Source organism: Trypanosoma cruzi, genomic scaffold, assembly GCF_000209065.1.
Source record: "Trypanosoma cruzi strain CL Brener 1047053516485 genomic scaffold, whole genome shotgun sequence".
NCBI lineage: Eukaryota > Euglenozoa > Kinetoplastea > Trypanosomatida > Trypanosomatidae > Trypanosoma > Trypanosoma cruzi.
Genome location: NW_001849412.1, coordinates 89,997 through 106,478, shown reverse-complemented (window position 1 = coordinate 106,478; position 16,482 = coordinate 89,997). Strand labels below are relative to the sequence as shown.

Genomic DNA, 16,482 nt, shown 5'->3' with positions numbered 1-16,482 from the left:
ACATTTATTTATTTTTATATTCGAAAGAAATAAGAGGAGAAGAAGGAGAATGAACCTTTAAAAAAAAAAAAAATTGGTTTAGAGCGCTAGCAGGCATGCAAGGTCGCATACATGCACTCTTCCTCCTCCTCCCCCTCCTCCTAGCTGCCAACAACCCCCGTGCATGCATAAACAAAAGGAACAAATATAAAACAGAAAGAAATAAAAGGAAAAAAAAACGTCACGTTGTTAATACAAAAGGACAAGGATAAAGAAAAACACTACCAGCAAGCAGAGCGTAAAGGCAATCAAACGTTCCACCAAAAAATAAAACGACGATGATGACGACCCTCGCAAGTCATGACGGTTCCCATGTGGTTTGAGACCTGCAAACGGAGAGAAGCACGTCGATGGCTTCGACGCCAGCGTGGATGACGGAACAGGTGTTCGCCGCATTTCTGAAAGCCGCCGTCGTCGTCGCAACCAAATTAAACCACGCCTTTCCGGTAACGACTCTGGGAGTTCATTGTCAGGGTTTTCCTTCCATCGGATGGATTTGCCATCGCTGCAGAAACTCCAGTTATCCCTCAGAGGGCATGTGCTGTGGAAGCCCATGGAAGATTTCCCCATAGAGAAGTTAGAGAACTCCGTCACGCTTGAGGTGAATGAGGAGTTAAATAATGCACCTGTAAGCGGCGTGTCATTCGCTGATACTCTTGCCCTCTCTCTCTCCGTGTACATGTCTCCTTTTGTTGTTTGTTGTTGTGTCTATGCGTACTCAGGCCCTCCTATCCCAGCAGAAATAACATCCACACCACCCACCTTTCTGGCTAATATGTATCAACGGTTCCTTACCACACACCAATTTCCCTTCCCCCACCTCCACACCACCTCTTTCTTTTTTTTTTTTTGCTGCTCGTGAATCAAACTAATAGAGAGAAAAAAAAAAAAAGAAAAGGCAGAAGGGAAAGGAGAGAAAAATAAAAATAATATAAAAAATAAAGCAGCTCAGACATTTCTTCTTCTTTTTTTGGTTTGTGTTGGCACCGTTATCGTCGTCATCGTCATACCAACCACAAGGGCACATAGACACACAAACACACAAAAACCCAATTCGCCTCTTTCCATCGCTATAAAAATCGATAAACATGGCCCTCCATTAAAAACTTAACCCCTATGTGGGGTGAACTTCAGAGTTGTGCCGCCGCCATGAACCTCAAACTGCTGGCTGAAGTACAAAAGATACTTCACTAAGCCTGGCAGGTCCGCAACAGTAAAGTGGACATCACCGACATCAAAAGAACTGTGTTCATCGGTCATTTTCTTCGGCTTTCGCTCCTTCTTCTTTTTCTTTTTTACGGCACCATCACCGTTGGCATCGCAAACTTCATTGCCGTTATGGTCAGCGACGCTAGTTCCGCTGCCCCCGTGCCTCCGTCTGCTCGCCAGGCTGTTGAAGCATTCAAGGATGTCCACAGTGACAGTGGCAGGTGTGGACGATTTGTTGTGGACACGTGCGTCTCCTGGTGTCACCGCATTCTGCCGCGCTGATGCCTCCGCACCCTTGCAGGTGGCGTCGTAATACTCAGACATTCGGGGAATTAATATTCGGGTTAAAAATGTCTCGTGGAGAGGGAGAATAAATGGATCAAGGCCACCGCCCACCGCAGCCACGTCCTCGGTGCGGACCAACTGCGACAGAGAGCCAAAGGCCGACTCAAACAGACGCCACCGCAGCACCGCATGAATCTCAGACCAACGCATCAACCCCGCTGAAGACGCACCGTCCCCTCCTCCTGTTCCGTTAAGTGTATTCGATGACGATGACGATGATGGGGAAAGGCCGAGGAGGAACGGCAGTACCACACGTCGGGATGCGTAAAGCACCGCATCTGTCACGCAAAAATGCCGTCGATCGTAGAGCGCCTCAAACAAAGACGCGGTGAGAGGGTCATCACATACCTGCGCCCATGGAACAGGAGCATCCCGCTTCGCATCCACAACCGCCTCCGCAACAGCCAAAGGAAACTTATACTCCAGCTGTGCCATGTTCTCAAGACCATACTTCGTTGAGTCGCTGCCAAAACTACCCTGCATGTCTGCCTTCTCCACGCCAATGTTAGCGCCAAACCCGCGTTGTGCCTCCTCTAAAAGTGACAGGGAAGAAGAGCGCCTCGAGGCATCTTCTAGATCCACAGAAAGTACATCCAATTTAAAGTTGCAGAACGCAGAGGGGCACCAGCCGCCCAACTCCCGTACCAGCAATCCCTCATTTGATAGCATACGCTGCCGGGGATAACTTAAGAGAAACAAACGGCACCCACGCGACGCGGCAGCCTTCGCCGCCTGACACAACTGCAAAGTGGTGCAACCCCATATAGTCTCCAACATGACATCGGGTGTGTCCGTCGCCGCATCCTTATCTCCATGCAATGGCTCCCCTTCTCGCCAATATAAAGTCTTGTTTACCTTCACAAGATGACGTTGCAGAACGGACTCCACGGTGCGCTGCCCCTCGTTTTCTCTTCCCTCGTCGTCGAACATCCAACGCGGAACACTTAATAAAAAAAGGTGCGGATTCGTCAGTAGTGTGGGATGGGAAGTCCGGTACGCCTCTAACCTCCCGCTCGACCCCTTCTGTAGCCGTAATTCGGATACCATGCGTTGTAGCATAGGCACTGACGTACTTGGAGAGGAATTTCCCCCTTGTTGTTTGGCCTCCACTCCGTTCAAACGTGACGCTCGGACAGATGGATTAAAACTGAAATTCTGTCGAGAAACAGAGATGCCTAACATATTCTCCGCACTCCCATTTAACTTCTGGCGGGCCTTTGTCATGCAAGCAGCAAGAAAAAGATGTTGGCTACTTGGCTGCAGCTCGTTCAGATACACGGAGGAGTATCCAACAGGAATACGGCGTAGCAGCTGGCGCAACTGTCTTGGCACTTCATCCAGTCCACCTTTGGATCCCATTCCACCGCGGCAAAAAAAAAAAACCTCCTGGCCAAAAGGTTCTCTGCGCAACAGACAAAACTAAAAAGGGAAAAAAAAAGGGAAAAAAAAAGTCAAACAAAAAGGCTCTGCAAACTGCACACGTGACATCATGTATTCATCTATCTTACCTCATTGATAGGCTCAAGACGCTTCATTCCAAAAAAAAAAAAAAAAAAAAAAAAAACGAAATGAAAAACGCAATTACATGAACCAATGTGTACATAAAGGCACACATACATACACACATACACGAGGGGAGGGGGATAAGATTCCTCTGTATCTAAAAGGAGGCAACCTCAACGTGTGGGACAAAATCACACACAAGGACCACAATTCATCCTCCCGCCTGTGCGTTATATAATAAATAAATAACGATAATAATAATCATTGGAATTTTCGCCTCTAGCTTTAAAAGATGTCCAACAAACAAAAGGAAGTGGAGGTCAACTCAAAAAAAAAAAAAGGAAAAACACAAAAGCAAAAATACAAAATACATTCCCACCGCATCTATGAATAAAAATAAATTTAAAAAGTGTTTTTTTTTCATGTGACTGCATCACTGTCGCGCAAACGTCAGTTTTTTAAAAAGCTCAGCCGCCCCTCCGTTCATATGGCTGGAATTATCCGCCTCGGAATCCACCGTGGAGGCGGCGGAGCTCCCAGGGGTAAATCGCCTCATCAGTTGCTTGGCCTGTTCCGTGGAAGACAGCACCCTTCTCTTAGCAGCAGGAGGCATTTTATCCGCATGTGATGAAGCAACCGTCGATCTCCCGCTGGTAGAGGCCGGAGGTCTAAAAACGGGTCGAAATGAAGGTGGCAGAGCCGATTCTCGTTGACGCTTTTCACCGGCCCCTGTCCGCAAGGAAGAATGAGACGATACACCAAGGCAGTTGGTGTCACTGCTACTACCAGCACCAATATTCTGGGTCTCGTCCACCACTTGGTTCGCCCTCCCTTCGTAAGCAACAGGATTGGAGTCCTTTGACCAATTCCTTCCCTGAAAGCACAGTTCAAAAATGGAATGCCGTCGTCCACATTGGACGTAGCCAAAAGGACATCCACTCGTCTCATGTTGCTGCTGACTCTCGTTGGCATCCAGTGTCTTTGTTCCCTCCCGTGTGGGCACCGTCGTGAGGGGTGGTAAGACAGGAGGTGATGAGAAGCAAGGTGCTTTGGCTTGCACAAAACTGCCTTGCTCTTGTGTCGCAAACCCGTCATCCTGCGTCTGATTTGTAGAGGATACGGAGGCAGTTGGCGAAGATCCCCGCATGGGATCATCTTTCACCACAAACCGAAGAGACGACAAACACCACGAGGCTCCCTCGCCCCTCTCCTCCACACAGCCAGCGGCGGCGGTGGTGGCTGTCGTCGTAGTACTAGCGGCACTTTCAACTGTGGTTGTTATAGGCGTTGTTTGTGTGGTTGTTGTTGTTGTTGCCGTCGTCTCACTATCTTCGCTCTCCCAATCCTCCACCTTCCAGCGTCCTTGTGTAAAGTACTTGGAGCGTACCAAGGCCACGTTGCGAGTCGCTTTTTCGCAGAACCCCTTGGCCTCACTGACCTTTTGCAGCGGTGATGAAAAGAATGTCGTGGTGGGAGAGGCACGCCGCCCTGTTGTGTCGGTGCCACTCGAACTCAAAAGAATCGTCACCCGCGGTGACTGCATATCTCTAAACCCACTGTAAGAATTCAGCGGAGTCTGTCCCCCTCTCGTGTGCTTCCAGTACTCCTGTACACAGTACAAGTAGCTGCCCCGGTACAACGCCTTCGTGACGGGGTCGTACAGGCACTCCGCGCAGACCTTTTCCGCGATATCTTTTCGTAGCGCCTCGCCAAGAAGGTTCGTCTTGAGCGGAATCCCTCGTGGAAGCGGGGTCAGGTGCATGACTTCCTTGCGAACAGGATCAAATACAAAATGATGTGCAAAGCAGTAAAAGGCCTGTTGCAACTTTGCCTCGTATGCATCTAATTCCTCTTTGGAAAACCCAAATTTAACCTCCAAGGACCGCATGATACTTGGAACCGATGTGGCCTGGGCAACCAGACGGAATGCCTTCTTCACCCCAATGTGCCGCAGACTCGGAAGGTAGTCACATCCGCTAAGAATACAGCCAACCAAAAACGACTCATATGACAACCCGTAAAAGCTCGGACACCGCGGTAAGTCCTGTGCAAAGAGCACCTCGCAGCCACCATGAGCATCCAGTTTGGCAATGAGGCACGGGCAGTGGTACGCAATGAGGTCACTGTCCTCCGATACAACCGCCTGCACATAACCCTCCTTGCACAAATACGCCAATTGAGCATCCGCCTCATATGGGGCAACAATGCACTCCAGTCGTCGTTCTTTTAGCACCTGAATCACAGCATGTGCCAGCTCCGTGGTGATGTCCATACCCTTCTCCAGCAGCTGTGCTGCCTCCTGCCTGGCGCGGGGATTCGATGGACCTCCCTGTTTTAGCACTTGTAACGCCTCTGCTAGGCGTGCCGCACGGAGCATCTGTCGCTCCGCTTCTGTGCCCTGCTTCATGGGAATCGGGGCCCCATCAAAGACTAGCACAGGGTGGACGCCACACCTTAACATGAGGTCCACACGACCCATCACAAACTGTAAGAATTTGTTGCTAAGAAGAACAGAACTGCCTGCATCAACGGCCTCGGATGTCATCTCAGCACACTCAATAAACGCCTCTGCGTCAGCCCTCGTGCCCAATTGAACGCTACCCAAAATACTCCGGTGCAGCCACACGTACATGTCCACAGCCACGCGCTGACCACGAAAGTTCGAAAGGTGTGATTGACGACACACGGGCCGCACCTCCGACCACAGTCCTTTAATCCCCATGGTCACTACAAAATATTATTTAAATTTCTCTGTCCTCCTCTCCTCTATCTATTCACAACGCAAGCCGTTAAATTTGACAAATATACGTGTATCCTCCGCCAGTTGATTGCTCCTCGTCTTCTTCCTCCTTCTTTATCCGCAGACGTTAATGTATTCCGGCACAGACAACCCGCACGGTACTTCTTCGTATGTATTTCCCCTACCCCCAGCGCCCGACGCAAAGTGCAGAGAGTTCCTCTCTTCCTTTCTCCCCCGCACTCCCTAACGGCTCTAAAAAGAAACCACGCAAAAAATTCGCATTAATAAAAGAAGAAGTCCCCCCCCCCCCAAAGAAAAAAAAAAAAAAACATAAATGCCGTAGGAAACACGCACGACAAAAAAAAAGAATTTTTTTGGCCCCAATTGCACAATGGCATTTGTTTCCAATACTTTGTCGAGAAATAAGATCCGTGGGAATATTCGTACTTCAGATTCCCCCTTCGCAGCAGAAACGCGCATCTCCCATCATAAAATAACTCGCCATCCATAGGCATATATATATATATATTCGGTTTTTAGATAATAACATGTATCTTTTATTCGAGAATCACTTGTGTGTACGCCTTTTGCCCTCAAAACTGCCGCCAGCGTTCTTCGGACTACTCGTGTTATTATTATTATTATTATTATTATTATTATTATTATTATTATTATTATTATTATTATTAATATCATCATCGTCACTGCTGATACGGGTCCGTTTTCTTGGTACTGCCCTGCGCTGCTTCTCCTGCCGTGTATGACGAGACAACGCCTCGCTGTACCGCTGCAGTCCAAACTGGAACTTTTCAACCGCCTCGTTTAGTGGCATATTCAAAAAAACATCACTGCCTGCGTTCAGGGCGGCGTGAAAACATCGACGCACCTCCGCCGCGCTCAGCGAGGCCACCGCCACTTTGCCTCGCACGCCAAGCTCAGCATCCACGTCATCCCTGAGAACCTGCCTGTCGGCATCATCGCCCTCTCCCTCGTGGGGGCAGGCAAAAGCGCATGACGCGGGGCTGGTGGAATCTCTCCCCTTCATTGTCGCACCATCCACCGCCGATTCCCCGCCAAAGTCAAAGAGAAATCGCTCGTCATCCTTCAGAAACAACGACTTGCTCCTCCCAGCACAGACCGTGCCGCCCACAGCCCCGGCAGCAACCGCACTGGAATTATCCGTCATTTGCCAAACAACTGCTTCTATACCCTGCTGCACTCCCTTGCCACTCCTCCCGTGCGCCCAAGAAAGAACGGAAAAAAAAAACAATAAGAAAGCAACAAAAAAAAAAAAAAGAATATTGCCATTAAAAACAAAAAGGAAAAAAAAGACGCAACAAGCATAGCATAAGGAGAAAAGGTGCCGCTCAACGCACAAGGACAACTAAAAATCCTTTCAGCTTCAGCCATCAAAAGGCAACAACGCCAGGTAAAGAAAGTAAAATAAAGATAGTAGAAAAGATGAACCATTACGCGCAATTTGGCAGCGTGTAGAAGAGAGCTTCACCAACCCTATGCCCCACTACTATTGAATCCTCACACATACATCAAACATAAACAAAGACACAATGCCGCCAGACATTCCTCGCACTGGCTCATTCGTCATTTCTTTCTGGGCAAATGAGAAGGTGACACATGTTTGAATGCATATAATGATGGAGAAATGCAAAAAGAAAAAAAGAGAGAGGCCAAAAAGCACCTAAAAAATAATAATAATAATAATGCAGCATTAACGCAGCTGCGGTGGTACCAGCAAATAAGGGCCATTCATGGCAAGCACAAACAAAAACGCACACCACTACCAACTACCACCGCCCTTCCACCCACACCCGTGTTTTATCAGTTCAAGCAGCAGCTTCGTTTGGTGGTTGTCTTTTCATAATTTCTTTTTTTTTTCTTTGAATTTCGCCACCTTGGAAAAAAAAAAAAATGAACTTGTCTTCCAGCAGACCCCTCCCCTTCTCTCTCCTTTCCGCCACCCAAAACAATTCACCGTTCCTGCTCCCCTCTTCAGTTCAGTCGTGTGAGGGAAGGAACCACAATCGTCGACCGACGGGCAGATGGCACTGGTTTAGCGAGAGGTGCGTTTTCAAGAAGATCTGCAATAAACTTCCGCTCCGCGTGTTGCATACGAAACATTTGTGTGGCATCAATGATCAGTTTCCGCATGTGTGGCTCGAGAAAAATGTTTGGCTGGTGTTTCAACACTTGGCACAGTTTTTTCTTTGCCCCCTCGCGGCTTACCGGGTTAGAAAGGGTGCACACTTGGTCAAATACACGTCGTGCTGACTGTCCAAGTGCTTCTATGCTCCTCGCTCCTTCCAGCGTGAAGTACGGACTTTCGTCCGCCTTGCCAGAGCACTCTTGCCTGTAGATAAAGTACAGGGAGGAGACTCCCCACTGATTTGTGGGACGCCCAATCGGAGTCCACCGAGACGGCTTGATGTGAGAAAAGGCAACGGAATACGGTACCCCATCCGCACTTGTGTAGGCGTTGCACTCATGGAGTACATAGCGTGACATGTCGGAAAGCTGCTCTGCACACCGCCTGGAACGTGCCTGTATACACTCCCCCACAAAGCATATACTCCGCACGGAGACGGTTGCCCCAAACACCATAAGAGCATTCAGACGTTTATGCAGACCTGGAACGCTGCGCATGAGAGCAAACCCCGTGTCACTGGAGGAAGCGTGGCAAACACACAAAATAGCATCCTTTAGCTCTGCAACATCCCCCACAGATTTAAGAAGATACGACCGCCCCGGTGTCTTGTAGCCCCGGGCAGCCGATAGTAACTGCGCGTCCCGGGAGCAAGGCAAGCATCCTGCACGTAATAAACGCAAATCACACCCCTCAACTGACCTTGTGGTCTCTGCCATCTCCGTTTTCGCCCCCAGTTGCCCCCAAAATGATGGATCTTCCTCATTAAGAACTCTCTCATCGTCATCGATGTCATCATCACTTCCCCCATTTCTCGCATCGCTGCCATCATACACAATGTCCGGTGGAAGTGGTTGCTGAAGAATACGTTGCACCGACCGCTGCCAAAGAACACTATGCTTAAATAAGGTGCATCCCTCGTTCGACTTGCAGAGAAAAGCGGCAAAATGACTCGGGAAGAACCCTGACACCGATTCACTTGGTGGACTATATGTTGGAATAGATCTAGATAAAACAGTGGGTCGATACAACGTATAAATAGGATCTGAAATTGTACGATCGTGAAATTGCCGTCGTTGACTAACCATACTCTGAATAAACTCCACGGAAGCCTCCACCGCCTCGCCAGACTGCATACGCTCTACAAGTCGCACGTGATTTGCAGACTCGGACTCCTCCCAGCGACGCAGTTCCTCATCCACCCAACCGTAGAACTGTAAAAAACGAAGTCCCGACGTTCTACCCACTATACAGTATAATAACTTGTTCAGGTCAAGATCTTTAGAATGTTGGCGAATGACCTCACTCTCCATGAGCACGGCTGGTGATAGGGATATCAGGTAATCCAAGGCCTCCTCTGAACAGAGGCAAATACTAAGCAAAAGTTTAAAGGCACTTTCCACAACACTGTAGAATTCATCATGGAGAGCTTGAACCAGGGTTTCAATGCCCCAACGCATAGAAGTTGAGAGGTCTCGCCAAAGTGCTTTATGTAGTTGTGTCGCCGCATAAAGACGTACGGAGTTCACATCATTGCAAAGAGCAGAGCGAATAGCATGTCGAATTTCCTCACATACGCCGTAGTTGGGAACAGCACCAATGTACAAAGACTGTAAAATTAGTTGACATACATCCTGCAAGGTGTCATTGGGTGACGGTGCCGCCGCCCGCTCTCCGGAGAGCTCGTCAAACATATTGTTTATGATCCCAAACATATTGTGTTCCCTCATAGCCATCAATCCATTGGCTGAGAGGGAGTAGCGACCAACCATTTGGAGTACCGTCTGCCCCACACGGGTGCCCAGTCGCTCACGGTTCAAAACCTGCGGTGTACCGTCAACCACCTCCTGTAGATTTCTGACAATGGCCGATGTGAAACCAAATTGATCCAACACCTCCGTTCCCACACGTGTGGAAAGAAACATATCCAACAACGCCAGTCCAAAGTTACAAAGCTGCGGCGTACATTCCTCCGTGCGTAGCGACACAAACGTCCGCGACTGTGTCTGTAATGACGGTTGATAAAAAGCAATAAGCTTGTGAAAAAAACGGGTTTCTTTCAATACCCATTGAAATCGCGGCATACTTCGCAACGGTCCATGAACCAGCAAAAGTAACAAATCCTGGTTCCATCCAACAAAACCATCGGCCCTATCCACACCCGTTTGCCGCAGCAACGCCTCAAATCCCGCATCGTCAACCCCCATGGTTCCTAATCCGTAGGCTGAAATCGTTGTAGCCGACGGGATAATTGCCCTCCCGCCCGAAATTGCATTCGTACCAGCCACCGTTGTGGCAAGTGATACATCCTTTATCATCCTATGGTATTGAAAAAGACTGGCGGTGGGTCCACTCCTAAAAGATAAGTCCCCTTGTTGTATCAGACGTCCAACGGCCTCATTAAGAGCCGTGTGAAGCCGCCCAGCCGGACGCACCGGGAGTACGGTATCCATCAGGACAAAAATGTCTTGCAAAAGGGATGAGGCGGTGGATGCCAAAAGACGACTTGAGGCACCATCTCCGATCATAGACACCAATGCAAGCGGAAGACCATGGTGAAAGAGCATCAAAAGCACTCTCCCTAGAAGTGGATCAAGAACATGATATCCTATTGCCTTTGTTGTTGGAACAAAATTGTCTTGCACCTCACTTTGGTCCATGAATATGCCGCCTTCAGAAAATGTCTGGGTCTTAGCATATTCGCCCGATATCCGTGAGGAACTGAACTCCATGAAGCTTGAGGTCAGTTCTGAACTAATTGTGTCTGAATTCAATGTCTCTCGCTTGTTCTTCTCCACCCCTTGCCAAGTCTTTAATGCCGTTAAACCCCGGTGAGGTGCCAGTTGACAAAGAACTTTGTTAAACAGTGTGAGCAGCACCATCTTACGGTCTAGATCCCCTGGTAGGTGTAGCACATCAATGACAGCACGGAGTCCTTTTGTTTCCGAACATGTCCATAAAACCCCCACCCACGTTCGCATCACCATGGCAAGAACATCTTTTGCCCCGTTCATCAGGTTTATATTCGCCTCCGTGCTTTTATCCGTGGTATACAAAAACGGTACGTAAAGGACATCCAAATCGTTGTAACGGAGGTATTGCCGTGTCTCTGCACAGTCAAACAAATCCAAAATAACATGTAATATATTCTTAATCTCGTCCATCGTGGCGGCCCCTTTTTGGATGCAATATCGAAGTAAAATTGTGTGCAATGAGGCAGCTGTTGACATGGCTGGAAATCGACGGAGCAATTTAATCGCGATACGGAGCGCCTGACTCTTCCGTTTGGGTTGTAAATTCGGCACCGGATCCTGCGGGTCCAGTAAGGAAGAGATGCGGCAAATCCAGCCATAAGGGAAGTCTGGATACGCCGTGGGATTACTCTCGTGCAGCTCAATAAGACGCGTGCACACATTCAGTGCGTACTCTAATTCCGTGGCAATCTCACGATCAAAACATAGGCTAATGAGTCCACAACCAACATTCTTCAAAAGACACTGCGTAAACCTCACACTCGCAGCGCAAATACGGACAAGTTGCAGGCCAAGCAGACGCATCACACGGCTAGAGGAGTCCAATGCCCCCTTAGCAAGCAATGCCAACTTCTCTGGATCCTCAAATTCAAAATATGCCTCGTTGCGTACATACCACTTCTCACCAATGGCGCAGAGTTCATTCAATTTCTCCGCACGCTCAGCCGCAGACGCCTTTTCCCGTATCTTATTCATCAGATCGTCAATAACAGTGCTAGTAATCTTAATAAAGTATTTCTGCGTCAGGCAGAGATACTCGTTCCATGCACCCGTAAGTCGTTGAAGCGTTTCCTCAGCTTTAGCAGCTGCATCCGTCGTTTCACCCTTCGCTTCAAGACCTTCCTCCCTCAGCTCCTCTTGCACCTTCTCATACCTGACACGTGCCTTGGAAAAGTCCTTCTGATCAATGCCAAATTGCTGCAGCAACTCTGCTGACGCCGCACTCAGGCCCGATGCCACCATGCAACAAGAATATTATTACTAGAAAAATATCGCCTTTCCCGCTGCTCGATGGAGGTGTATGTGTATAATACAAAGGCAAAAAGAAATTGATAGATGTCCTTGTAAAGTAACAAACACCACCACACTCACAATGTTTGTTTTCCCCTTTGTCTGCTCCTCCTTCTTTCTTATTCGAGCACTTCTGTCTGTCTGTCTGTCTGTCTGTCTGTCTGTCTGTGTGTGTGTGTATGTATGCAGGGGACACGACACGCCCCTGCCAGCGTCGAATACACCCACCTTTTAAATCCAGAATATATGAGCGCACTAGGTGTGCTAAAATAAGAAGAAAAAAAAGAGACAAAAAGTAAAAAAAAACACACCAAAAAAACAAAGAAAAAAAAAACATGTGTTCGTGATGCCAAGCATGACGCGGAGGGTCCTCGTGTGCTCTCTAGGCGCTCTCCTCTTCTTCCACCCTTCGGGGTTCAGCGCGTTGGCTCAAAAAAAAAAAACCCTACGGACAGGAATTAAGACAAGAATGGTGATAAACATATCCCTCGCGCACAGACACGGTTGCGAAAATTAATTGGGAGTGGATGAGAGGGAAGAACTTTAAAAAGAACAACAGATGAGACGACCAACAATACAACAAGGCTAATAAATGTCCATAATAATGAGACTAAGCCTTTTCTTTTTTTTCTTCCATCCGCGCCCACTCCGCACCCGTGAGGGGGTCACACAAGTGGAGTACCCAGCAGAGGCATTTTATTATTTTCCACCCTTGCATCTTCCCCGCCCGTCCTTCTCGGAATGCGTCTACTGCATCGTAAAGGTAAATTCTCGTACCTTGCCTAACAGGGGTGTGCTCACGCCCCGCCTCTCGGAGTCAGAGATGCCAAACTTGTTCGTCGTTGCCGGGGAGAATGCACCGCCCTGAGGCAATGGCTTAAAACGAGACATCGTCGAAAAATGTGCTGGCGGCGAAAGACGACTTCCGCCAACTGCAAGACCCTCTGGATCGGCCTGGAGACTCGGCAACAGACCGAAGCGCCCCCGACGAAGCACTCCACACCCTGGGGAGTTGCCAGATGACATCTGAGTGCGAAGACGACCAACAGTGGGAGGAGCACTACAGATACTGATACTTGATGAACTCGCTGCCTTATTTGATGAAGCACACGACAATCGCGTAGAGCCCGCTACGGAATTAGATAAACCGCTGTTGCTCCACGTACGACGGTTCTTTTCTGACTCTTGTCTTCTGCCTCTCCGTTCCCAAATTCTAAAAGCACTGTCCCACGAGCGATGTGGCCGTGTCAAGTATTCCAGGCTGGCCTGTACAGGCGCATCATCAAAAATGGAAGGCGGCAGTTCCTGGGTTTGGCGTGAAGAAGCCGGTTGAACCTTGTTTTTAGAAGTGCTCGTCACGGCAATTTTGCTGGATGAGGCCCCAGGCTTGGTTGCGGCGGTGCGAGGAGGCAATGGCAATGGAAAAGGCCCCTTGGCTGGCGTCGGAAGGGGCGTAGGAAGCTTGGACGGCTGTGGGAGAATCTTTCGCTGAATGGCCCGTCCTTTGCACCGCGCGTTCTCCTCCCCCTCCGCCTTCTCCCGTGACGAGGATCCCACGGACTGCGGCGGGGTGCGGCTAGACACCAATGGATGTCTTCTATCGTCTATAACCATCAACGCCATCGTCTCCCCCGTGTTGTCTTTGCCCTGAATACGTGTGATGTCATGAGTCGTGTCGGTTGATGTCCTCGTCGGCGGTGTTGTTGGCATTCGCCGCAGATGTGAATGCTGCCCACCTGCGGGTCTGTGAGTCGTGTGCCCGCCACGTCTATGCACGTCGTGGTTGCAGCGCAAAAGGCCAGGAAGAAAGCCCCCCCCCCCCCCCCAAAAAAAAAAAAAAAGCAGGCAAAAAAAAAGACTTTTTTCTTTTTTTTTTTTGTTGCCGTCGGCTTTTCTTTACCCCTTCCCTTGTTTTTGTTTTTAAACTAAAACTCTTCGAATACCGCATTGAAAAATGCAAAAACACATTTAGATGAACAAAAACAAAAAGAAAAAATAAATAAATGTAATATCATCACTCAGCGCTGCGGTCACATGTCAGGCGGCACTGTGCAAAAGACTTTAAAACACCCAACAGGAAGTAAAGAGGAAAGCACACGCAAAATAAATTCAAAAATAATAGTAATAATAATAATGTCACACACTCTATCAAGGCCACGCATGTCACTGGCATTCCAAAAATTATGTATGGACGGTATTTTTTTTTTTTTTCTTTTTTTAAGGGAGCAGAAAATGTCAGGCTCCCCTCATCTTCCTCATTTCCACTGAAGAAATATCCACGGCCCCGCCCTACACACATCCCACTCCCGCCATTGGATCGTCCCAACACCACCACCATCATTCTCACTGTCACACGTCACGTTAGCCATCCAGTTGCCGCCGGATCATCTCCACCTCAACAGACTCCAAAGTGTTGTCATACGTGCGTCCACCGCCTGATGTAATTGTAGGGACGTCATTGACCAAAGCAGCAGAATCACCGGTAGCATTGTCGTCATGGGTGGCATGCGCATTTCTAAAGACCCGTGGGAGACTCACCGCGCCGGCCGGGTGCCCATATTCTCGCGATTGCTCTCGCGAACCTGTATTGACAGCACGGGCCGTCTGCAGAGCCACCGCTGAACCCGCCTCGGTGGCCTGCGTATTTTTTGTGGCAAGTAACCGAATTTGCAGAAAGGCCCCCTGAACATGGCATCCCTGCGGATCCATCAAAGGCAACTCCAGCGAGACGTATTCCTCTGGTCGCTCGAGCGCTAGTCGCCACTCTGCTCTGGCCATTGCCCAGTACGGACATTCACCCTGTCTTTCACTACTGTGCGCTGCCGGTGATGACTCGTCAAAAAAAAACAACATAAAGGGCTCACGTGTTACAGCCAGTAGCTCCCGCACAGAAACAACTGGAAAAAGTGTTCCTCCATGACCGCCTTCCTGTAAATATTCGTATTCGTATCGTGGGGTGGGTGGAGCAGGGAGGTACACATCCCGACCAAGCGGAGTCAATGCATAGTAACATGAAAGACGAGGAACAGGGGCCAAGTTGTGTGGCAAATGCAGTCTATGCACATCCACTATCAGCAAGCGGATGGTGGATGAGGAAGAAGAGGAAGGAATGCTGGCCATTACAGCGGCACGTGGAACAAGCGTAAAACCGGAAGGTCGGTCCTGTATCTTCGAGTCCAATAGAGACATTGAAGAGGAAGAGGTCGTGGAAACCGAGCCAAAGGCCTCTGAAGGATGTGTTGTCGGCACCAACTGCATCCTCCCTTCTCCCCGCGGTATATTTACTTCCGCTGGTGTGTTCGTTTCCGTCAGCTTTGGGCCCCACTCTCTACTTGCCTCAGCGGCCAACGCGCGGAACGAGTCGCTAAATGGAGTTCGAACCGTCACCGTAAACTCGACCGAAGCAATGTGGTGACCATTTGTGGTGCGCAAAGGAATATGTCCCCGAACTGTGGGCCGCTGAGCTTGGCGACACTTTTCATCCAACACAAAAGCGCTTAAACTAATGGAGCCTTCCGCCAGCGTCGCGCACAGACGCTCCGCGTAAAGAGGCTCGTGTGTGTCACTTTTTGCAGACACAATTTTATGGATCTCGTCCTGCGAGCGCACGCGGTGCAGTTGGACAAGCAGACTACGCGACCGCAGGTAGTACTGCAGCAGTGCGTCCATGGCAACACAAAACGAGACCGTCGTGTCAAGAAAGCCGTTAAGCCCAGTCACAATTGGCGTCGTAACGGTCTCATGCAGCAAGAAGTCCACGGAGCAAAAAATCGGTGGAAACGTGTCACGCAGTCCCACGCCTTCCGGCGTCTCTGTGGAGAAGATCTGCCCAAGAAAAAGCTCAAACACCGTTTCCCCAGGACCAACCTCACGCAGGGACACGTTCGGTGACACATCATAGCCACGCAACGAGCGCACTTGAGCCTCAAGAAACGCCACACGATCAAGTTGGGTTTGCAAAAACTGCTGTGTGGCCTCCTCCCGTTGTTCCAACGCCTCCGCAGAGGCCTGAACTTCCTCTCGCTCTCGCCGCACCTGCCTCTCCATCTTCCGTAGACGCTCGGCTTGCATTTCGTTCGTGATGCGCAACTGCTCCAGCTCCGCCAGCAACGCACCATTCGCCTCGTGGAGCTCGCGGACCTGCTCTTCCATCGACCCATCACATAATTGCACGGTGATTTCGCCGTCGTCCCTTTCATTCTCTTCATGGGAAACGGAGGCGCCCTCGGCACGACCGGTCTTCCTGTGACGATTGTGTCGGAAAATGGCTTTGTAATTTCCAAACGTGGAAAGAATCTCCGTCGGTGTCAAGTTACCCGTGTCAGCGCGGTGTGTTGGCCAAACAATGTCCAGCTTCGCACGGCACAATTTAAGTTCTTCCCACGCATCCCGCAAAGCGATAGAAGCCTCGTCACGATCTCTTTTCGCCTCCTCACACTCCC

At 49.4% G+C, this 16,482-nt stretch overlaps 7 protein-coding genes across 7 annotated transcripts, besides 12 other annotated features; all 7 read right to left on the bottom strand.

Annotated features, from left to right (window-relative positions):
• Positions 1-21: part of a sequence feature (AT_rich) that runs on past the window's edge.
• Positions 1-16,482: part of a sequence feature (heterozygous, non-Esmeraldo-like haplotype) that runs on past the window's edge.
• Positions 117-142: a microsatellite.
• On the bottom strand, positions 229-720 carry Tc00.1047053507851.70 (uncharacterized protein; the record flags this gene model as incomplete). The annotated part of the gene is made up of 1 exon (XM_803729.1): positions 229-720. One exon carries the CDS (start codon positions 718-720, stop codon positions 229-231), a length of 492 nt encoding a protein of 163 aa, XP_808822.1.
• Positions 910-982: a sequence feature (T-rich).
• Tc00.1047053507851.60 (hypothetical protein, conserved) lies at positions 1,147-2,952 on the bottom strand (the record flags this gene model as incomplete). The annotated part of the gene is made up of 1 exon (XM_803728.1): positions 1,147-2,952. One exon carries the CDS (start codon positions 2,950-2,952, stop codon positions 1,147-1,149), a length of 1,806 nt encoding a protein of 601 aa, XP_808821.1.
• Positions 3,132-3,157: a microsatellite.
• Tc00.1047053507851.50 (hypothetical protein, conserved) lies at positions 3,530-5,818 on the bottom strand (the record flags this gene model as incomplete). The annotated part of the gene is made up of 1 exon (XM_803727.1): positions 3,530-5,818. One exon carries the CDS (start codon positions 5,816-5,818, stop codon positions 3,530-3,532), a length of 2,289 nt encoding a protein of 762 aa, XP_808820.1.
• Positions 4,367-4,417: a microsatellite.
• Tc00.1047053507851.40 (hypothetical protein, conserved) lies at positions 6,405-7,022 on the bottom strand (the record flags this gene model as incomplete). Its single annotated transcript, XM_803726.1, has 1 exon — positions 6,405-7,022. One exon carries the CDS (start codon positions 7,020-7,022, stop codon positions 6,405-6,407), a length of 618 nt encoding a protein of 205 aa, XP_808819.1.
• Positions 6,466-6,535: a microsatellite.
• Positions 7,094-7,135: a sequence feature (T-rich).
• Positions 7,537-7,559: a sequence feature (AT_rich).
• On the bottom strand, positions 7,847-11,992 carry Tc00.1047053507851.30 (hypothetical protein, conserved; the record flags this gene model as incomplete). The annotated part of the gene is made up of 1 exon (XM_803725.1): positions 7,847-11,992. The coding sequence occupies one exon, from the start codon at positions 11,990-11,992 to the stop codon at positions 7,847-7,849; it is 4,146 nt and encodes a 1,381-aa protein (XP_808818.1).
• Positions 12,173-12,217: a microsatellite.
• Positions 12,307-12,374: a sequence feature (T-rich).
• On the bottom strand, positions 12,788-13,750 carry Tc00.1047053507851.20 (hypothetical protein, conserved; the record flags this gene model as incomplete). Its single annotated transcript, XM_803724.1, has 1 exon — positions 12,788-13,750. One exon carries the CDS (start codon positions 13,748-13,750, stop codon positions 12,788-12,790), a length of 963 nt encoding a protein of 320 aa, XP_808817.1.
• Positions 14,141-14,175: a sequence feature (AT_rich).
• Positions 14,402-16,482, bottom strand: Tc00.1047053507851.10 (hypothetical protein, conserved; the record flags this gene model as incomplete). Its single annotated transcript, XM_803723.1, has 1 exon — positions 14,402-16,482. A coding segment is annotated over one exon (2,081 nt), but the record flags the coding sequence as incomplete, so codon positions are not given.